The 21,786-nt window shown below is 60.9% G+C and overlaps 1 protein-coding gene across 4 annotated transcripts; it reads left to right on the top strand.

Annotated features, from left to right (window-relative positions):
• The first annotated feature begins 3,673 nt into the window (after positions 1 to 3,673).
• On the top strand, positions 3,674 to 18,750 carry Rasd2 (RASD family member 2). 4 transcript variants are annotated; one of them, XM_026409996.2, is made up of 3 exons: positions 3,674 to 3,704; positions 13,114 to 13,393; positions 16,426 to 18,750. In XM_026409996.2, the coding sequence occupies exons 2-3, from the start codon at positions 13,123 to 13,125 to the stop codon at positions 16,953 to 16,955; spliced, it is 801 nt and encodes a 266-aa protein (XP_026265781.1). In that variant the 5' UTR covers positions 3,674 to 3,704; positions 13,114 to 13,122; the 3' UTR covers positions 16,956 to 18,750. The 4 variants fall into 4 exon arrangements, with proteins under 4 accessions (XP_026265781.1, XP_026265779.1, XP_026265780.1 ...); XM_026409994.2 differs by lacking the exon at positions 3,674 to 3,704 and adding an exon at positions 6,721 to 6,806; XM_026409995.2 differs by lacking the exon at positions 3,674 to 3,704 and adding an exon at positions 7,684 to 7,734.
• The last annotated feature ends 3,036 nt before the right edge of the window (positions 18,751 to 21,786 follow it).

Raw genomic sequence — 21,786 nt, 5'->3', positions numbered from 1 at the left:
AGTCTCTTGAGTGGGGGTCCCAGGTGCCTGCTCTGGGGCAGCAGCTCCCTGATGAGAATCCAGAGACTGTGCCAGCTCCCGGGTCCTTGGTGCTTTCTGGGGCCAGGGAAGATCCCAGGTCAGAAGCAGGTGTCATCACGCCCAGGGAGCTGTGCGGGAGGGGGCTTCTTGTGGCAGAGAGCACAGCTCAGAGTCTGATGGACAAGCCAAGAGCCCAGCCCCGCCAAGGGTTGCTGAGTGACCCTGGCCTGGTTCCTTCACCTCTCTGAACCTCAGTCTCCCTGTCTGAAGAATGGGGAGAGTGAGACTCCTGGTAGCACTGCTAAGAGGTCAACTGAGTTGACACAGGCACATGTTTAGGACGCGACCTGTCTCCCAGCTGGAGCCTGGCCCAGGCAGATGGGTAACATCGGGCTCAAGGCCTCGGTTCCTCACGTCCATCAGCCCTCCCCAGCCTCAGCTCCTCTCCACTGCTGGTTTGCTCTGCGTGTCCCCAGGGCTGCTGGGAGAACAGGAGGTGACAGAGGAGGGATAAGCACCTGACATGTCCTGTCCAGAGCGGCCAGGTTAAGGAAGTCATGTTGGCCTTATTTCTCCACCTGACCCCATGTAGTGGTGGTGATTTGGTGGTGATGGTGGTAATGGTGGTGGTGGTGCTGGTGGTGATGATGGAGGTGATGGAGGTGATGGAGGTGATGGTGGTGGTGATGGAGGTGGTGGTGGTGGTGATGGTGGTGATGGTGGTGATGGAGGTAATGGAGGTGATGATGGTGATGGAGGTGATGATGGTGATGGAGGTGATGGTGATGGTGGTGGTGGTGGTGGTGGTGGTGATGGTGGTGGTGATGGTGATGGAGGTGATGATGGTGATGGAGATGATGGTGGTGGTGGTGGTGATGATGGTGATGGAGGTGATGGTGGTGGTGATGGTGGTGGTGATGGTGGTGATGGTGGTGATGGTGGTGATAATGGTGGTGATTTTGGTGGTGATGATGGTGGTGGTGATGGTAGTGGTGATGGTGATGATGGTGGTGGTGATGGTAGTGGTGATGATGGTGATGATGGTGATGGTGGTGGTGATGATGATGGTGATGATGGTGGTGGTGTTGGTGGTGGTAGTGGTAATGGTGGTGTTGGTGATGGTGGTGGTGATGGTGGTGGTGATGGTGATGGTGGTGATGGAGGTGATGGTGGTGGTGATGGTGGATGGAGATGATGGTGGTGATGGAGGTGATGGTGGTGGTGATGGAGGTGATGATGGTGATGGTGGTAATGGTGGTGATGGTGGTAATGGTGGTGATGGTGGTGGTGGTGATGGTGGTAATGGAGGTGATGATGGTGATGGTGGAGATGGTGATGATGGTGGTGATGGTGGAGATGGTGGTGGTGGTGATGGTGGTGGTGGTGATGGGGTGATGATGATGGTGGTGGTGATGGTGGTGGTGATGATGGTGGTGATGGTGGAGATGGTGGTGGTGGTGATGGTGGTGGTGGTGATGGAGGTGATGATGGTGATGATGGTGGTGGTGGTGATGGTGGTGATGGTGGTGGTGGTGGTGGTAGTGGTGATGGTGATGATGGTGATGGTAATGATGATGGTGGTAATGATGATGGTGGTGATGGTGGTAATGGTGGTGGTGGTGATGGTGGTGGTGATGGTGGTGGTGGTGATGGTGATGATGGTGGTGATGGTGGTAATGATGGTGGTGGTAATGATGATGGTGGTGATTTTGTTGGTGATGATGGTGGTGATGGTGATGATGGTGGTGATGGTGGTAATGATGGTGGTGGTAATGATGATGGTGGTGATTTTGTTGGTGATGATGGTGGTGATGGTGATGATGGTGATGATGGTGGTGATGGTGGTGGTGGTGGTGGTGGTGATGGTGGTAATGGAGGTGATGATGGTGATGGTGGAGATGGTGATGATGGTGGTGATGGTGGTAATGATGGTGTGGTAATGATGATGGTGGTGATTTTGGTGGTGATGATGGTGATGATGGTGGTGGTGGTGGTGGTGATGGTGATGATGTGGTGATGGTGGTAATGATGGTGGTGGTAATGAGATGGTGGTGATTTTGGTGGTGATGATGGTGGTGATGGTGGTGATGGTGGTGGTGGTGGTGATGGTGGTGGTGGTGGTGGTGGTGATGGTGGTAATGGAGATGATGATGGTGATGGTGGAGATGGTGATGATGGTGGTGATGGTGGAGATGTTGATGGTGGTGATGGTGGTAATCGTGGTGATGATGGTGATGATGGTGGTGATGGTGGAGATGGTGATGATGGTGGTGATGGTGGTAATGATGATGGTGGTGATTTTGGTGGTGATGGTGGTGATGGTGGTGGTGGTGATGGTGGTAATGGAGGTGATGATGGTGATGATGGTGATGATGGTGGTGATGGTGGAGATGGTGGTGGTGGTAATGATGATGGTGGTGATTTTGTTGGTGATGATGGTGGTGATGGTGATGATGGTGGTGATGGTGGTAATGATGGTGGTGGTAATGATGATGGTGGTGATTTTGTTGGTGATGATGGTGGTGATGGTGATGATGGTGATGATGGTGGTGATGGTGGTGGTGGTGGTGGTGGTGATGGTGGTAATGGAGGTGATGATGGTGATGGTGGAGATGGTGATGATGGTGGTGATGGTGGTAATGATGGTGGTGGTAATGATGATGGTGGTGATTTTGGTGGTGATGATGGTGATGATGGTGGTGGTGGTGGTGGTGATGGTGATGATGGTGGTGATGGTGGTAATGATGGTGGTGGTAATGATGATGGTGGTGATTTTGGTGGTGATGATGGTGGTGATGGTGGTGATGGTGGTGGTGGTGGTGATGGTGGTGGTGGTGGTGGTGGTGGTGGTGGTAATGGAGATGATGATGGTGATGGTGGAGATGGTGATGATGGTGGTGATGGTGGAGATGTTGATGGTGGTGATGGTGGTAATCGTGGTGATGATGGTGATGATGGTGGTGATGGTGGAGATGGTGATGATGGTGGTGATGGTGGTAATGATGATGGTGGTGATTTTGGTGGTGATGGTGGTGATGGTGGTGGTGGTGATGGTGGTAATGGAGGTGATGATGGTGATGATGGTGATGATGGTGGTGATGGTGGAGATGGTGGTGGTGGTGACGGGTGGAGGAAGGATGGGTGGATGAGAGGGGGTGCTCTAGCGTGCTCAGGAGAGGCCTCAGGACAACAATGGAAGGATGAATTGTTCTAACACCCAGGTATTTTTCTACCAGGCTCCACCTCTTATTAGCCACGTGAGCTGGGCAACCACTGAACATCTCTGAGCTTTGGTTGTCACCTGTAAATGGGAACAAAACCCTGCCCTGCCTGCCTCCCAGGTGGCCCCTGGAGACCCTGGGCTACACGGCAGCTCTAGCTGGGGCTGGGGCTGCAGCAGCAGGCAGACCTGGCTCCCGTGAGGTGCCACTTCCTGCCCAGGTGTCCCACTGCATGGTCCCTCTTGGCCTCACCTTCCTCATCTACAAGTGGACTCACAATGCCCACCCCCTACACTGGGTGGTGGTCTGTAGAATGTGGTTTCCAAGACCAGCCCGACGTCTGCAGGAAGTGGGGGTACTGCACCCAGTGGCAGGGGATGGCCCTGATGTGGTCGCAAGCCTTTGGACCCGCTGCTGCTTGTCCCGCTGCTGCTCATCTTGATCCAACCTGGTGGAACGCAGGTGAGGTGGTCACGCCCTCTTGGTTTTCACCATTTCCTGTGAAACTGTCTCGTGTCTATTTCAACGGTGAGATGAGGTCACAAAGGGCTTCCCTGTCTGGTTGTGCAGGTTGCTTACTGCTCAAGGGCACTCAGCTGAGAAAATTCAACTCGTGTTCAGCTCAGGCTGTGAGCCCTGATGCGGGCTGCCTCTTCCTGGGAAGGCACCTTTCTCTAGTTTCCACACACATGGTCTGGAAAGTGCCTGAGTCACCTGGAGGGGGACTCACCCAGCTCAGTCACGAGGGCTCAGATGGGGCCTCAGGGAGCATCTGGCCCAACACTCTAGTTAACAGAGGAGGACGGAGCCCTGTCCACTCAGCCTGCTGCCCCAAGTGACAAGACAGGGCTGCACCCGCGGCAGGGGATTCCTTCTGCAGGGCAGCTTCAGCTTTGGGGGTGCGGAGGAGGGGCAGCAGGCTTCCCAGAGGCATCGAAAGGAAAACTGGGCATCTGCCAGCATCCCAGAGGCGAGAGGCCCCTCAGGCAGAGGCACTGGCTCCAGCAGGGGCCAGCAGGTGTAGAGAGACTGGGAAACTCAAGGGCTTACAGGCCAGTGTTTCTGGCAGCAGCGTAAGAGGTAAGGAGGAAAAGTGCTGGGATCAGAGAATCAGAGAGGTTACACCGCTCATTAAGAGCCACACAGCAATCTTCTGGTCTAGCTGGGATTAGACTCAGTCTCCTGATTGAGTTGAGGTTTGTTTAGATCATGAGTCTCATGGGGCAGAGTTGGGGCAGGAGGACACCTGTGCAGGCAGCAAAGACAGAAATGGTCGAATGAGAGGAAGGGTACAGGTGGCAGCTGTTTTGAATGTGCTCCTGCTGACCTCTGACCTGGAGAACCCGTCTTCCCTGCCATTCTGCCCCCAGAGATGTCGGGCCAGGTTCTGAAAGGCCAGGCACTGCCATTCCACTCTGGCCACGAGCCTGGGCTTTGGTTCTTTGCAGAGCTCCCTGAGGGCCAGGGTTAGGGGCCACTGTTCTGGAGAAGCAGCTGGGAGGGGACAGGACATTGAGCGGAACAAATGACCTCCGTCCAGTCCAGCCCCTCACTAGCTGCCTGGCTTTTGAGCCTCCCCGGGCCTCGGTTTCCCCCGCAGCACGGGGGCTGTCGGAGGCCCAGCCAGCCTCCCCCGCGCCGCTCTGCCCTCCCCTGCCCCTCGTCTCCCAGGGGACAGTGTGCAGATCTGCTCTGAGCGTGGTTCAATAAGTGTCCATTAAAGACACACGAGGTACAGGACGCCGCCCTTAACGATGTGGGGACTGGAAGATGAATCAGGCTGAGTCTCCCTCCGCCGCGAGGAGCCCACGTGAACCAGGCCGACGAGGACCGTGTCCAGAACGTGAGGCAAGGGGGGCCGCGGGCTAGAGAGCAGGTCAAGACTGGCCAAGGCCGCCTTACACAGGCACTTTACAGTCTGTCTTTGTCCCCCCAACAGTTCCACCCGGCAGCTATGGTGACACTCGCTCTATGGCAAAGAAATGGGTTTCAAGAGCCAGGTTTGGTGCCACGGGAGCCCTGAGGAGCACGGGGTCCTGCTGTCAGAGAGGCTAGGAGAAAGTCTGTGGGGAGAAAGGTGAAGGTCGTGCCAATAGGTACAGATAGAGAACAGGGTGCCCGAGGTAGGGGACCGTGTACACAAACCCGGAGCAGGGCAAGTCCCACTTCTTTAAGGACCTGGCAGTAGTTGGATTTAGACAGAGTGAAGGCTACCGCAGGGCACATGAGAACCAGATCCTGGTTAGAGGCTTCGTGGGCCAGCATAAGGAGTTTAGATTTTATACCTTAAAAAATGGGGAGCCATTGAAAGTTCTTGAGCAGGGGATGGCATTTTTAGGAAAAGGTTTAAGTGGTCCTGGTTTCTGTGGGAGGAGGGGTGGACAGAGAGTCCAATGAGGCAGGCAGCTACAGCAAATTTGTCCTGACAGTGGAGAGGATGGGGACATGGGGGCATGCGTGTGAGGTGTGCTGTTGCCACAAGAAGGTTCCCTGGGCACTGGTCCCTTCTGTGCATCTGCTTATTAACTGCACTGGGTGGCTGGAGGGAGAGCACAGCAGACAGAGGTAGAGGGGCTCTCCCAGGGTCTCTCAGTGCCTCGTGCAGCTCCCCTCGCCATGGGGATACGGCCAGTGGAGTGTGGGCTCAGAGGAGGACTCAGCTGAAGCGGTAATGGGTTCTTGGGCCAGTTCACAGCTGGCCACCTGCCACAGTCCCATGATGGGAGCTGGCCCAGTGGCCTGAGTCCTCTTGACCCCAGCTTTCCAGGTGAAGCGTGCCTCCCAACCTGCCTCCCTGCGCCAAGTTCACAGCCAGCTCAAGGCTCAGAGGCTGTGTGCGTCAAGCTCAGCACAAACCCTCCGGGGCTAGAACCAGTTCCTAGAAGACCAAGTCTGGACATGGAAGAGCCCTAGGCCAGGTCCCGGCCTCTAGTCAACCTGTGACCTTGGACACATCCCCGCAGCCCCTCTGAGATGTAGACTGGGTGCCGAACAGTCGAGGAGCACAGTAGTGGGCCCACTGAACACCCAGCCGCCCCACCTCCACTCTCCCCATCTTCCCTGGCCAGCCTCCCCAGGGCAGCTGGAGAAGGTGCCAGGACAGGAGGACAGGCAACTTTCTAGGCTCAAAGTCAAGGTCATTTTGGCAGTTTTGTCACTCTGTGGACATAGCAGTATCTTGTTCCTCTTATACTTGACCCAGTCAAGGCCCAGAGACTTCCTGGGACTGGCCCAGGATCAGGGGTGTGGGTGCTCCCAGGTCTCACTGCTGTCATGAGGGGGGAGCCAGGTCCCCAGGTGGGGAGCCAGGTCCCCAGGTGGGGCTAACATGGGCAGACACCCCAGGCTCAGGGTTTGGAGTGAGGAACGCAGAGAACACTCTCTTTGAAGCCTCCTGAACACATGAAGGGGAAAATCTCCCTGGTGCGAATGGTCGGAACGTTTCCCATCTCCCTTTTGACTGAGGGCACGTCTCAAACCTTGGCAGGGCACAGATTCCAGCCAGAATCCAATAACTGTGCTTTGTTTCCACCGAGCTTATTCCACTGGTACCGACTATTTATGGTAAGCCATACTGGTTTCCCATTTAAGGCAGTGATATTAACGTGTCTCTGAAAAATATGTTGGGGGTGGGGGAGAGTGGATCTGGGATTTAAAGAAAATATTAAGTAATAAGTGGTGTCTAGATATGGCACAATCAGATCCCCTGAGGTCTGACCCGTGCAAACCCTTCACCGTGAAGACAGGGCTGGGGGTAGCTCAGTGATCGGGTGCCTGCCTATTAATCACGAGGCTTGGTTTCGATCCCCAACACGGGGGTGGGGGAGGGGTGGGGGATATGGCGAGAGAGGCGCTGCCCAGGGGCGCATGGGTCCCCGGCAGGGCTCTGGGTGCAGCGCTCTCAGACCCGCACAGGCGCAGACTTCCCATTCAGTCGCGCTAGGTCAAGGTGACTCCTGGGCGCCCCCACCCCGCCCCCGAGATTGCACGTGCGCGGCCCATGTGCCAGTCCACGGGGTGCAGCTGGCATTGCGACCTCAAGAAAGAGGCAACGGCTCGGGGCGGGCAGATGGGGCATTTGGGAGGGTCTTGGGGGTTCCGTGGCGGGGGGGGAGCGCCCCGGAGCCCCCTCGGCGCGGTCCGCTGAGGACCCAGCCGGTCACCTGCGGCCGGGGCAGGCGAGCGGGCGAGTGCGTGCGCAGACGTCAGCCTCCGAGGCTCGTGCCGCGCCGCTTTCCGGTCACGGTGCGCGCGCCAGAACCTCGGTCGTCCCCGCGGCCCCGGCCCCACGCGCCTGGGCACGCGGAACCAGCAGACTGCGGCGCCCCGGCGGGCGCGGGCGGGCGCGGGCGGGCCGGGGGGGCGGAGCCGGGCCGCGCGACCTCTGCCCATTGGCCGGAGCGGCGGGGGCGGGGCTCGGGGGCGGGGCTGGCAGAGGAGGGAGGCCGCGGGCGCAGGCGGCTGGACCCGTCGCTGGCGGGCTGCTGGGCAGGTGGGCGCCGCGCGGCCGGGCCACTAGTGACGCTCGCCCGGCGGGAGAGGGCGCGGGTGCCGCCATCGGGAGCTGGGGCTCCGAGCACTCTGGGGAGGGACCCGCAGCTTCGCTCTGAGGGGGAAAGGGGGGCGTTCTCCAGGCGGAGAGGGGCGGAGCGAGGAGCCGAGCCCGCAGAAAGTTCTCCTCCTCTGGGGGAAAAGGAGGCGAGCAGGGAGGCGGCGCCGGCTCCGGCTAACTTGGAGCGCGGAACCTTGGGGCGGCGTTCAAGGCCTCCTCCCACACGCTCGCGGAGCCGAGCGCCCTGCTCCTCCTCCGGCGGCTGGCGTCGCCTGGCAAGCAGAAGGGAGCCGGGGCTCCAGCCGGGCAGAGCTGCAGAGCTGCGGGCTGAGGAGGAGGCCGCGGCGAGCCGGCAGCGCCTCTGTCCCCACCCGGGAGACCCCCTGGGCAGGAGAAGGTAGCGTAGGCGACCAAGGCGGGCTAGCCAGCCTGGGACGCGCACCCACGCACACACCCACAGTCACCCAGAAGGACCCGAGTCTCCGGGGGGCCGCTCCTGAAGACCGGAGTCGTCCCTTCATCCCTCCCCCAACCCCGGAGCCCCAGGCCGGGACCCCGATCCGACGTCCCCAAGCCTCCGGTCACCTGGCTCAGCAGGACGCCCCCGGGTCAGGGCACGGCAGGGCCGGCGACGGCGAGCCGGAGCCCGCCCAGTGCCCGGACCCCGCTGAGCCCTCGGAGCCCACCCATGGGGCCCCGGCTCCGCTCGCCTCCTCGGCCGGCCGCGCCCAGCCCGGCGCCCCGAGCCGCGCCGAGGAGGATCCCTGCGCAGTGACCCGGGAGCCGCCGCGGACGCTGGGAGGCTCGGCGGCTGGAGCCGCAGGCGGTTCTCCGCCCCTCCAGGCGCTTCCAGGCAGCCCTCCGAGCCGTTCCAGAGGCCCGGCGGCCCGCCCTTCCCAGGTAGGAGACAAACACCCCATCAGAGCTGGGGTGCTGGGTGAAGTGGGGCAGCTGAGAAGATCGAGAAGCCGTCAAGGCCAGGGAAACTTGACGTGGCTTTTGCACCTACTGTGTGCCCTCACCATCTGGCAACTTTGCCTATCTAGAGAGAGAATTAAACACGGGAGCACCTCGTCTGTGTCAGCCTGGGCGCTAGACTTTTGACTTATCCCAGGAAAGAGATTTACTGAGCTTCTACTATGTGTTGGGTTTAGTGCTAGCGGCCTTCCGTGTAAGAGATGGAGAATCATAGGCCGTTTAAGGGGGGAAGCTTGCTCAGGGAGGAGGAGCGCGGCCTTCCCAAACACTCCTGCTCAAGCTGCAGCCTCTGTATACCTAGATGGAGGGGGATGCTGGGGTAAAAGGGTGGGTGGCTTCCCCTGCCCTGGCAAGGACCTCCCGCGAGGAAGGAAGGTCCTGGGCCCCTTGCTCACACAGTCCCTTGAGCTGCTGAGTGAGCCCGGGAAGGGCTTCCTGTACTTGCTGGCTCCAGGACCCCTCCCAGAGCTCTGGGGACTTGTCGCCTCCCTCTTTGCCTCCAGCCCTGGGAGGAGGATGGAGGATGTTGTCCAGGACCTCTGAAAGATGGGAGGTCAGGCTGGGGAGGGACGGCCAGCTCAGGGGCTCTTGATTCGGGCCTCCCCCATCATCAGAGGGACAAGATGGGGTCCCTGCTAGTCCTCTGCCTGCACCTCCAGTTCCATCAGACCTAGCTGCTCCAGGTAGCCCCACGTTTCCAAGAGAAAATGTCTCAAAGAAAGGAACCTCGTGTTTGTGAAGACTGCTGCATCCAGGGTCAGCAGCAGCCTCTTGACCTCCCACTGGACCTTGGTCCATGCTAGGTGTGTCTGCACCATCCCATTTAACAGTGCAACCCTGGCGGCAGGTGTGGGCAGCGAGAGGTCGGGCTGGTCTGCTGGGAGCTCTCGCCTGTGTGCTCTCTGCGTCCAGAGCTGCCCAGGACACGGAGATTGGCTTTGCAAAGTCTGCAGGACCCTGGGGGTAGGGCACGGAGGCCAGTGACTGGCCTGTGTCCAGAGGCTGGGGTGCACCCTAATGGAGGGGCTGGAGCAGTGGTGGGCAGGACGGGACAAGCCCCCGGGGACCACACGGGGGAGGGGCACACCCAGACTCATCCTGCTGTCATTGCCTGTCTGACCTGTCCGTCTTCCAGGCAGGCCCTGGGGGAGAGAGGCAAGGCAGAAGGGGAACCCAAGATGCCCCTCTGGGAGCTGACTTGCAGAGTTTGCAGGAGAGTCCTGGGTAGTGACTGCCCCCAGCTGCCTGGAGGGACAGAGAGAATAAGGATAAAATGTGCCTGGGGTCTGTTGCGCCTGTTGCCAGCTGACGCTTCACTGAGTCAGACTCCGCTTAGCAAAAGACTCCGCTATTGGCCGGGGGTGCGTTTTCACTGTGCCCAGCGCCCAGGCTTTGGAGCCTAAAAGCCTGCTCTCAGCCCAGCCCAGCCAGTCATCTGCTGTGTGACCCAGGGCAAGTGACTCAACCTCTCTGAGCATAAGTGTCCCCATCAGTCAAGTGGCCCATGGGGAGCCCTCCTCTTGGACTGTTGTGAAGTCGTGGGAATTAGGCACATGCCTGGTGCGAGAGGTGCCTGCTGGTCAGCTGCACCCCGTCTCTGCTCCTGTTCCAGGGACCTTCTGCCTCCCAGCTGCCCTCAGAATGGCCCTGTGGGGACTCAGCAGTCAGTGCCCACATCCAGGTGTTCTGTTCAGTCTCTGGGCCTCCAAGGTTGGACACCAGACTCTCAAAAGGCCCCCAAACTCTGAGCCCTGCCTGCTCCTCCCTGTGGGGTCTGCCTGGCGGAGGGCAGAGGCTGCCAGCCACAGGTCCCCGCGGCACTCCCCCCGCCTGGGGCGGTGGAGGGAGGCTGTAGGGGCGGAGGGAGGCCTGTCACCTGGCCTCCAGGTGCCTGGAGCATCACCGCCCCACGTGGCTGGGGCCATGTGAAGGCGCTGGTTCCCAGGGAAGAAAGCCTCTGGTTACCTTCCCCGCTGTCTGCCGCTCTGACCCGGCTCCCCTTCCCACTTCCCGCCTCTGTCTCCGGCCCCTGCTGCCTCCTCTCACGCTCCAGTTCACTCAGTCCTTGGTGACACCCCCGCTGTCCCGGCTGTCCCATCTGGAGCTGTCCCGTCTGGGGCTCTGGGCTGAGGCTGGGCCAAGGCAGTGATGGACAGGACCTGTCCCTGGGGCTGCTGGCCCCTTCCTCTCTTCTGCCCAGACCCAGGTGACCACCAGCAGAGTTAGGCTCCCTGCAGGACACTTGGGGAGGGGGCTTCCTGAGGTGGGGCCTCCCTTTCTGCTTGGAGGAGCTCAGCCAGCTCCATGGGAGCTGGAGCCGGTCCTGCTGCCTGCCCCAGCTCCTCGGCGTCCAGCCAGGCTGGGGGTGAGGGCGAGGGAGAGGTCCCTGGGGCGGGGCTTGGGGGGAGACCACAGGGGTCCTTCCTTATGGGCTGGGGTTAGTCATGGCCATAGGCACTGGTGTGAGGGGGAGGCTGTGGGGGTCCGGGCTTGGCCTCTCCACCCAGGCCCCTCATTAACCGGGGGCGCATCACATAGTCTTGTGATCACGGGGCCTTTATCTGTAAAGTGGGGGAGAGAGGCGGTGCCTGGGGTCCAGTCCCCCTCTGCTGGTCACTGGCTGAACAAGTGTGATCAAGTGACTTAACCTCTCTGTGCCTCTGTTTTCTCGCCACTTACCTTCTGGTGTTACTGAAAGGATGAGCTGGTGACTATGTGTGCAGCCCTCAGAACACTGACAATGCTGAATGCAAAATCAATGTCAGCTGTCATCACGGCTCTATACTTAGCCCCATCCTTGGCACAGCCTGGGCTCCGCTGGTGGACCGTCATGGTGGCTGCAGGCCGGGGGCTGGGGGCCAAGCTCGCTATTGTGTGCATCTCTGTGGCTCATGTGTTGAGGTCACACTGGCAGCTGGGAGTTGGCCATGAGGGGAGTGTGCACCCCTGGAGTTGACAAACGCCACCAGCCAGGGCTCTAAAATAAATAAATAAACAAAACAGAGCTTTCTCGAGGTGTCTTGAGGATGGTCACTGCTCAGGGGCTCTCGGCCGGGCTTCGAGGTGTGGACACGTGCCAGGGACTCACTCCCAGGAGGGCTCGCCATTGCCGGGGCAGGTGGCCTTTCATAGACAGGAAATGATGGCGATTACCTTGGGGTTAATGGGTGAGGCCCTGGGGCTGCTGACCGGGCACCCAGGGGCGCCGGCCACAGCTGAGCACACAGAGCCCTTTGTTGAGGTGGGACTTCGCCTTCCTTGCGCAGGGAGCTGCACAGCTGCCCTTTCTCTGGCAGGTGGCCCTCACTGGCCACCCAGCCGGGAGCCTCAGGTGGCGCCCCGCCTTGCAGAGGTCAGGGTGTTGCTGCCCCTGTAGGTCAGTGCCCTGGGCAGTTCTGGATTGGCGAGCTCCCTAGAGGGGAGGGAGCCCCGTGGGACGGGAGGCATTTGAAGGAGGCCCTGCAGGGAGAGGGGGAGGGTAACTGGGGGAGGGGGCTAGTGAAGCAGAGGGTGGGGTCCGGGTCCTGGGGGAATTCTGGTGGAGCTGTCAGAGGAAGAGAGGGCCAAGGGAGGTGGGCTGGGCCGGGTGGGCCTCGGGGGCTGGCTGCTTGCTTGTCTCCACTTGGGGTTCAGTTTGGATCTGTTTTAGCTTTTCCCATGAGGCCAAGAGGCTCCGGTGGCCTCGGGAGGTGTGGGGGAAAGTCCAGTTGTCCCTGAGCTGTTCCCCCACCCGGGCCTCTGGGTCTCCCCAAGGCAAGCGAACTCCCTGGGCTGGGAGGTGAGAAACTGGGCAGGAAGCAGAGAGGAGGCTGGTGGCCCGGGTGGGGAGGCTGGAAGTGAGGGTGGGAGAGGAGGCTGGAGCGCTGGGGTGGGGGCCGCCTTGGGCACACCAAGCTCAGGCCCGAGGGGCCCCTCCCCGTAGCCTTTCCCTCCTTCTGGGCCACAGCACCCTTAGATGCATGCGAGGACCCTCTGGATCAAGCCCCAGGACCAGGGGCTCTGGAGAGGCCGGGGACAGAAGGCCTGGTTCCAACTGTGCTTAGGTTTTCTGAGGTCCGGGCCTGTGCGGAACCTTCCGCGGACTGCCGCTGGCGGGGAGGCGGGGCTTCCCATCCTGTGCTGCCCTCAGACAGGGGCTGCGTGGACAGAGGGTGACCCAGTGGGCGAGCGGCTGGACGGGGTAAAGAACGCCAGGACGCAGACGCGGGTGGTGCGGGTGCAATTTTGCAGACAGAAAACTGAGACCCAGGCGGGGGCGCGGGTGGGGGAGGCCTGGGCCCATGACCAGGGGCGCAGGGCTGGGCCCTGGCCTCCTGATGCCTGCCCCTCGCTTTGCCGCAGCCCCGAGCCATGATGAAGACCTTGTCCAGCGGGAACTGCACGCTGAGCGTGCCCGCCAAGAACTCCTACCGCATGGTGGTGCTGGGCGCCTCCAGGGTGGGCAAGAGCTCCATCGTCTCCCGCTTCCTCAACGGCCGCTTCGAGGACCAGTACACCCCCACCATCGAGGACTTCCACCGCAAGGTCTACAACATCCGCGGCGACATGTACCAGCTGGACATCCTGGATACCTCTGGCAACCACCCCTTCCCCGCCATGCGGAGGCTGTCCATCCTCACAGGTGAGACCGCGGGTGGGGCAGCGCGTGGCAGCGCCATGCCGGGAGCTGACTGGACTGGGGATCTTCCTGTCCAGGGGACAGAGCTGTGTCAAGCTGCCACCTCCCCACTCAGGGAGTAGACCCGGCAGAGCCTTGGGGACCACATCTGGGCTCAGGTTCCTGACCTTTCAGGCCTTTGCCACTTCTCCAGGGGTCAGGGCAGGACCCAGGCGGCGGTCAGGCAAAAGGAAGGGACCCTGTAGTAACAACCAGGTGGTGAGGGCAGCAGCCCCACTCATGGGAGCTGTGGGCAGGGCGTTCATTTAATCCTCGCAGCTACATTCCAGACAAGCGCTTGCCTCCCTCGGCTCACAGGGGGAAATAAGGCTGAGAGATTAAGTGACTTGCTCCAGGTGGCCAGCGCTGGGCTGGCTGGGCTGGCTGGGCTGGCTGGCCCTCCTTGACCACCAAGGGGCGGAGGTGCGGGGGGCTCCTGCAGACGTCCCCCTGGCCAACACATCAAGCAGATGAGAGGCAGGTCCAGCAGCCTGGGGCCCAGCCCTGGTTCCACTGCTTCCTGGTTCTGGCCTGTGGGGCAAGTGACTTTATCTCCCTGTGCCTCTGTTTTCTCTTCTGGAAACTGGGATCACGTGCACACCTGGCTCAAAAGTCCCGTGAGAATTAAATGAGTTAATAAGTGTAAAGTGCTGGGTGAGCAGACATTAATGCTCAATAAATGCTGGGCTTTAAAATTGAGTCGATGTTCCTAGTGTGCCCAATACGGTTACACTGTCATGTCCCATTGTGTCCCTCCCCTGCTGGGCAGAGGGGAGGGTGTGAGCAAGGACTCCAGGTGGCACTGAAATAGCATTACAACTGAGAGCCTGCTGCTCGGGGAGCCATGCCCTGCCCACCTCTTTCCACACCTGACCAGGACGGAGGCTCATAGGTGACCCAAGGTGAGTGCCCCGGACGTGTGGCTTCCTCCTCCAGGCCTCCTTGCTGATCCTCTGACCTAGATTGCTCCCAGACCCCACCTCACCCATATTCTAGAGGGGGAGCACGTAGACAGGGGCCCTGGGTGGACCTGGGTTCAGATCCTGGCTCGGCCTCTTGGTTGGCAGCTAGATGTGTGGCCTTCTGGAGTCTCAGCCTCATGCAGGCATGACCTTAGTCCCCTGTGTGACCGTGAGGATAGAAAGAAGGCACAGGGGCCTCCTCCAGCCCAGCGGGTGTCGCTGGTGTCTGCTTTTCCAGTCTTGGGGAGGGCTCTGGGACGGGTATCACAGGGAGGTGCGGGGGGACTCAGGGAAGGACCTCGAGTGTGTTTTCAAAGTTAATTTCCAGTTTCACAGATGCACCTCCATCCCACACTACAGAGAGGACGGGGCCCGGGACTGAGTCCCCATCAGGCCACTGCGTCCTCCTGTGGCTGTCCCCTCAGTCTAGGGTGACTCCTCCAGGCCCTCCATGAGCACATTGGCATTCAGATGCGTGTCCCTGCGGCCGCGAGCGCCCTGGTCTGTCTGTGCTGCGCGGCCGAGGGCGCTCTGAGCACATCTGCTGCGGTGCTTTGTTCCCTCTCCAGCCGGTGCCTCGTTTTCCGACCTGGGGCTGGTGTGCAGGGAATTCTGGAAGCCATTAATCCCGCTGCCGGCTCTTTCTCCAGCTGCCTCCCGGCCGGGCTTTTGATGCTTGGCGTCCATGTCGCGTTTAAAAATGTCAGGCTGCCGCGTCCTCGGGGGCTGAGATGAGCCTGATGGGACGGGCTGGCTGCCAGGGCAGAAGCGGTGGGTGGGCTGGGGCTGCCTTGCTGGTGCCCTTCAAAACAGCAAGGTCCTTCACAGGCCCCACCTGGGCCCAGCCAGCCTTGCGGCCAGCACTGAGTGCAGGCCCCGGCTGGGATGGAGTCCCGTGCCCCTGATCCCCCTGTTAAGAGCACACTGCAGCCAGACGCTGTTCTGAACTTGACATGCTCGATTATGGGGGACCAGTGGGCCCTGGGCCCAGAGGGAGAAGGTGGTGGTTCTGCCAGAAGCTGGGCTTGTCCATCTCCTCCCAAAGATACGTCCCAGGGCCACCTCCTGTTCCCTCGCCTGTGAGACAGGGACTCTGAGTCTAAGCGAAAGTGAGAAGAAGCCTGGAGAATGAGATGGTGACCGTCATAGGAACTGTGACCTGGGCAGGAGTGTGGAGGTGCTGGCCACACACTTGCGGCCCCCTCCCGCTTCCAGGCACTGTTCAGAGTCACTGTGTTTTAAGTGATGCCGAGAGCTGTAATGGAGGAAGCAAGGGCCTTGGAGGTAATGTTCACCTGCTCATTTCATGGTTTATTCAAGAAGAGGGAGCACCTACTGTGTGCCAGGCGTGGGCCAGACGAGGACAGAATCGGGTTGCAATCCTGGCTTGGCATTTAAGCTGTGTGACCTTGGACAGGTTGCTTGCCCTTTGTGAGTTTGGTTTGCTCACCTGTAACAGGAAAGTAATGAAATCTCCCTCACGGAGGTGCTGCGGGAAGTTAGGGAGCAGCCAACAGGGAGCTCGAAGAGCTGCCGGTCCTTGTCATCACTGACATTCGAGAAGGCTGAGTGCGTGCCACCTGCATTCATTATCTCCAGGAACTCTCAAGATGACCCAGTAGGCTGTCCAGACAGGAAGCTGAGCTGGAGAGTCGCAGGCCAGCCCAGGCCAGGTGTAAGCAGAGGAGGAGCATGCGCACCTGGGGCCCTTGGTGCCAGCATCTAGACCTTAACTCTGGCCACGGGTGTTTGCTGAGCTCCTGCTGCGTGTCCCGGGGACAGGCACTGAGCAGGACAGGCAGGACTCGACTCTCCTGAAATCTGAGAGCATCCTTGGAAATTGCTAACACTCTACAGTCCCCTCAAGTCCTCAGGTCCCCTGCCCCCAGCCCTGCAGTCACATTCAGATGGGGAGAGTAACAGCAGCTACCCCAGAGCCGCGGGGGTCCCCTCACTCTCCCGGTTTGTAGGCAGCAGCTGCTGCGGGGGAGAGGCTGGGAGGGCGGCGCGCTCACGCCTCGCTCTCTCCCGCAGGCGACGTCTTCATCCTGGTCTTCAGCCTGGACAACCGGGAGTCCTTCGACGAGGTCAAGCGCCTCCAAAAGCAGATCCTGGAGGTCAAGTCCTGCCTGAAGAATAAGACCAAGGAGGCGGCCGAGCTGCCCATGGTCATCTGCGGCAACAAGAACGACCACAGCGAGCTGTGCCGCCAGGTGCCCGCCACCGAGGCCGAGCTGCTGGTGTCGGGCGACGAGAACTGTGCCTACTTTGAGGTGTCGGCCAAGAAGAACACCAACGTGGACGAGATGTTCTACGTGCTCTTCAGCATGGCCAAGCTGCCCCACGAGATGAGCCCCGCGCTGCACCGCAAGATCTCGGTGCAGCACGGCGACGCCTTCCACCCCCGGCCCTTCTGCATGCGCCGCGTCAAGGACACGGGCGCCTACGGCATGGTGTCGCCCTTCGCCCGCCGCCCCAGCGTCAACAGCGACCTCAAGTACATCAAGGCCAAGGTCCTTCGGGAGGGCCAGGCCCGGGAGAGGGACAAGTGCACCATCCAGTGAGAGGGAGGGACCCTGGGGAGGGGCTCGGGCAGTGCCTTAAGGGAGGTGGCCCCAGACGCCCGCTGGGGTGTCCCCAAGAGCTCAGCAGCATCGTGTTCAAAGACCTTTGGCACCAGCCCGAGGCCCCAGGCGCCGGGCCCTGAGCATTCTGTCCTCGCCACTTCCCTCTTGTCCTCTTGTCTGTGGCTTCCCCGGACTTCGGTTGCTCCGTAGGAAGACCGACGTATCCCTGGGGACAGGGGCAAACCAGGAGCTGTCGGGACCGATGCGGGCCGAGTTGGAGCCTTCCAGTCGCTGGGTTGGAAGACAAGCTGATGCTAGAGGTCGGGAGCCTCCGAGGACAAGTTGCAGACTGAGAGCCCGACAGCTGGACAGGAGCGGCTTCTGGCGGAGGGACCCTGGCGGCCATGTCCACCCACCTGCTGCTGCTGGATGTCGAGCCAGTGTGTGGGAGGGAGGGGCGGCGCTCCCACCGGGCCACGTCCACCCAGGCCACACCCACCATGCCCTCCTAGGCCACACCCACCAGCCATCCCAGGCCACGCCTACAGGGCCACGCCCTCCGGGGCTGCGGTCTGACCCCCGCGGCTTCCTTTGCAGCTCGTGCTGTTAGTGGTAGACAGGGAAGCCTCGCCACCTGTCCTTGCCCGGGGCCCCAACTTCAGATTCCCTGCCGCCTCTGGGGACACCTTCCTCTCTTGCTCCCCGACAGGGTCCCGCGGTCTGTCTGCATCTAACCATTGGCCTGTAAGGGAGTGGAGCGCGCAGTTCCCTTGCAGGCCTCTGGGCAGACAGGCGGCCACTGAGACTGGAGGGGAAGGTGACGTGGCCCAGGCCCGCCCTGCCTCCCAGCTAGATCAGGGCAGAGCTCTGTCGCAGGGAGCGGGCTGTCCTCTACTCTGTTCATTCCTGGAGCATTTACTGAGCACCTACTGAGTGCTAGGAAACAGAGAGGGTGAGGGGCTCACATCCCCAGCTCTGGCCTCTGTCCACCTCGATGCCTCAAAAGGAGGGGCAGCTGAGGTCAGAGCAGAGCCTGGGAGGAGGCAGGAGAAAGGCTCCTGCGGGCCTCTCCTGGTGCCCAGGCCACAGGTCTGAACTGGGAGCCCCAGGGCACTAACCACTGAGCCGCACCCCCAGCCCTTTTTATTTTTTTATTTAAGAGAAAGGTTCTCACTAAGTTGCTTAGGGCCTTGCTAAATTGCTGAGGCTGGCTTTGAACTTGAGATCCTCCTGCCTCAGCCTCCTGAGTCACTGGGATTATGGGCGGGCACCACCAGGCCCAGCTGTCAACAGATACAGTTTATGTTCTAATCTCCTCAAAAATATTGAAGTTTAAGGTCACAGGAAACCACAATAGCCAGTGAGTGAGTTTTTGGAGGCCCAGGAAGGTAAGCCCCATCCGTGCCAGGTCACCCAGTCAAAGTGGCAGAAGCAGGGTTAGCTCTGGGCCTTTTGCCCACACTGTGGTGTGCCCCTCGCCCGATGCTTCTTCAGGGATCTGGGGCGTCTGACCCCTGTTGCCCCGGGAGGTCCCTGTGGGCAGTGTGGACATGTGCCCACGGGTGAATGCAGACGCCCCCGGCCCCCGCTCCGCACACCTGGCCCCCGCCTGCGTCTTGCCCCCGCCCGCCATCAGTGCAGCAGCTCTACCCCTGCTCTGTCTCCTGGCTGTCCACCCTCCCAGTCAGAACCCTCGGAGCAGACCGGCCACTTGTCCACAGGCGCGTGGGGCCTGGTCTCACCCTGTCACCCCCACTGTCCCGGACCTCTGCGTTCACTATCAATTAAAGTGGATTTGTTACGAAGCTGTGGCCTTGCGTTTCCTGTGCTTAAAGAAGAGGTGGCCTGACCCCACCAACGCCAGCCCCTTCCTCCCCGGATCACCTACTGGTGCCTCACCCTGCGTGTGGCGCCGAGTGGTCTTCAAGTTTAAACTGGGGAGGGGACAGTAAAACCCACCTGTGCATGGGATGTGCGCGTGTGTGTGTGCATGGAATGGTCATGTCCCCCTGGGGTGGCCAGTGAGGCCCACAGCTACCAGGAGGCTGAGGAAGGAGGATCCCTTAACAACATAGAAAGAGCACGTTTCCAAAAAGAAAGGAAACGTGTTGTCACCAGCACCTGAGATGGAGGCGTCCTCCCGTGCACAGGCCCCCCCAACACAGTTCCTCCGCCCCACCTCAGTCACGGCCACCCCTGGAGGTCCGCACATGCGCTCCAGGACGGGGAACTTCCCGAACAGCACTCGATAGACTTGGGACAAACAGAGTGAGCCTCTGACATGAGACAGGAAGTGGAGGCCGAGAGAAGGTCCTGGCCCAAAATGCTACCAAATGTGCCCCTTGGCCCTGAGGGGTCCTCCTTGGGTGGGGTGTGGGGGGTGGAGACGGCCACTGGGTGCTGGCTGGGTGACCTGCTGTGTCTGGCTTCCCAAGCCACCTCTGCCATCCAGCTCCTCGAGACACCCACTCCTCACAGCGCTGCATTGGCAGTGAGGATCGAGGTTCAGAGACCTCAATATCTTGCCCAAAGTGGCCCAGCTGAAGGGGCCGTTGGAGGTGCAGGACCAGACAGAGGCTGTCTCACCTCTGAGCGGGGGAGGAAAGGATTTTGCATTGGGAAAGAGACCGCTCTGCTGTGATGAGCAGATGCCACCGAGCATGACCAGGCGCGAGCCCTGAACACACTCCGGAGAAGTAGGGCGAGTCCCTGGCCGCGGGCCTCACCACCCAGTGGAAGGGTCACGACCCTGAGGACACACTGAACAAGAGGCGTCAGGCTGAGGACGAGGCGTGCCAGGCAGGCCAGGGAGCTGGGGGAGGGACAGCCGCTGCTCCTGGATCCCGGCTCCCTCCGATCCTGAGCCCACGGCAGCCACGGAGGGTCTGGGTGGGAGGCAAGTCCTTTGGATGCGCTCTAGGCCCTGCCTTTTGTAACCTGAACTGTGGCCGTGGCCCCCTCCCCCGTCACAGCTGAGACTCAGGAAGGGCTGGTGCCCCGAAGGCCTTCCGGGTGCCTCCCTGCCTCCGTGCAGATAAGTCGACCCCGGCCTCTGGTTCTTTGTCTGTGAAAGGGACGTGGGCAGGGCGCGTGGGCAGGGGGCAGCTGGCCCAGAGGCACAGGGACGGCCTCCCGCGGCCCTGACCTTCTGCAGAAGGAGCTGGTCTTCCTGCTGCACCACCGACACCCTGCACCACCTCACAACAACCCTGCCCCCGGCTCCTGCCCACAGCTCTGGCCCTGGACTGGGCCGAGGACAGGGAGAAAGAGTTCCCTGGCCAGGTCTTCTCGGCCCTGGGGGGGTGGACTCAGATGTCAGGAGAGTTCCCCTCCCGTGAGACCTGTCCACCATCAGCCCAGTCCCAGCCTGGGAAGGCAGCATCCCCCGGGCACGTGAACTCCAAGTGCTTGTGGTGTTCTGCCTCCCTGAACCTGTCACTCACTCCAGAGAAAAACTGGAGTCTGCGTCGCGGCTTGGCGGGGGGTGCCTGCCAGCCTCTGGGCCGGCCTCAACGGGTGCCAGGAATGGGGGAAGGAAGGGAGCTGACCTTGGCTGAAGACCCACTATGCACCAAACACTGTGCTAGGCCTGTGACGTTGGATTCTCTTGGCAAAGCTACGTGGAAGGACTATAAATCCTTTTTAGATAGGAGGGAGCAGAGGCTCAGATAGGTAGAGTCACTTGCCCAAGGTTGCACAGCAAATAAGCAGGAGAAAGCTGGGCTAGAATCCATGTCTGATTCCTAAGCACGCTCCGTCTCCAGGGCTTTCATAACCCAGCCTGCTGGGGGGCTGCTCTCCGGAGGGAGAGGCTGCTGTGGGCACTCTGCTCCACCTGGTCATTCAGCACCCAGGATTCTTCCACCTTCGGGCTCCTCTGACTCCAGGATGTGGTCACCTTGGCACAGGTAGCGGGAGAGAGGAGGGGGAGGCACACCTCCCATTGTCTCACCCCTTCTGCACACGTCCCCAGGACCCAGGTGAGTGGCGTGACAACCTGACCAAAGGGCTGAGAAACGCGGTCCCCTGCTCGGCGGTCCCAAGACCAGGGGTGACTTTGCTGTGGCCAGACCTGGCTGGCCAGCTGCTGCCTCCACCCTGCCCCGAGGCAGCGGGCCCAGCATCAGGACTCCAGGACACCGTGTCCACTGTGTCCCTTCTGACCTCACCCAGCCTGCAGGCAGCAGACGCAACCAGAGAGCAGCTCCTGTCCCCGGGCCCCTGCAGTGGCTCAGGGGCTCCTGTTGCCCATCCCTAAGTGAAGCATGGACCCCCCACGTCTCTCATCCCTCACAGTGACAGGGACCCCCCAGGCTCTCCCAGTGGCAAATGCCAGCTCAACCAAACATCCTCGGCCCACGTGACCCCCATTCTGGTCTTCATGGGGGGGGCTTCCTCTGCGGCTGGAGGCTACTGCACCACCCCAGGGGGAGGGGGCTCCTGGGTCCCTCTAGCGGCTTCCGGTTTCCCTCCCCCCAATTCTTGGAGTGCTCTGGGGCGCAGGGGAAGAGGCCAGCAGAGCGGGGAAGTTCTTCCTGCCCAGTGACCGTGCCCTGCGGGGAGGGCAAGGCGACGGCTGAAGGTGGTGTGGACCTGGATGGAGGCTGACTCCGAAGCTCTGCAGAGGCCACTGCTGCCCTGGGAGTCTCTTGGCTGTGGGGGCCTGTGTGGCTCTTTGTGGGGTGCTCAGCCCTTCTGTCCCTCTCGATGCCCTCATGGCCAGGGCCTAGGGCATCACCGTGCCAGCCCCTGTCCCGTGGTCCCACGTCTGGGCAAAGCGAGATTTACGCTCCTGCCCACTCCACTCTGGGGGCTAAGTCACCGTGGG

This window comes from Urocitellus parryii, chromosome 5, assembly GCF_045843805.1.
Source record: "Urocitellus parryii isolate mUroPar1 chromosome 5, mUroPar1.hap1, whole genome shotgun sequence".
NCBI lineage: Eukaryota > Metazoa > Chordata > Mammalia > Rodentia > Sciuridae > Urocitellus > Urocitellus parryii.
The sequence above is the reverse complement of the archived record's forward strand: the minus strand, read 5'-3'. Positions and strand labels throughout refer to the sequence as shown.

Bases quoted from the DNA above. Each gene is read 5' to 3' on its own strand.
- Rasd2 (XM_026409994.2), top strand. The intron at 13,394-16,425 runs GTGAGACCGCGG...TCTCTCCCGCAG, and splicing joins GAGGCTGTCCATCCTCACAG to GCGACGTCTTCATCCTGGTC.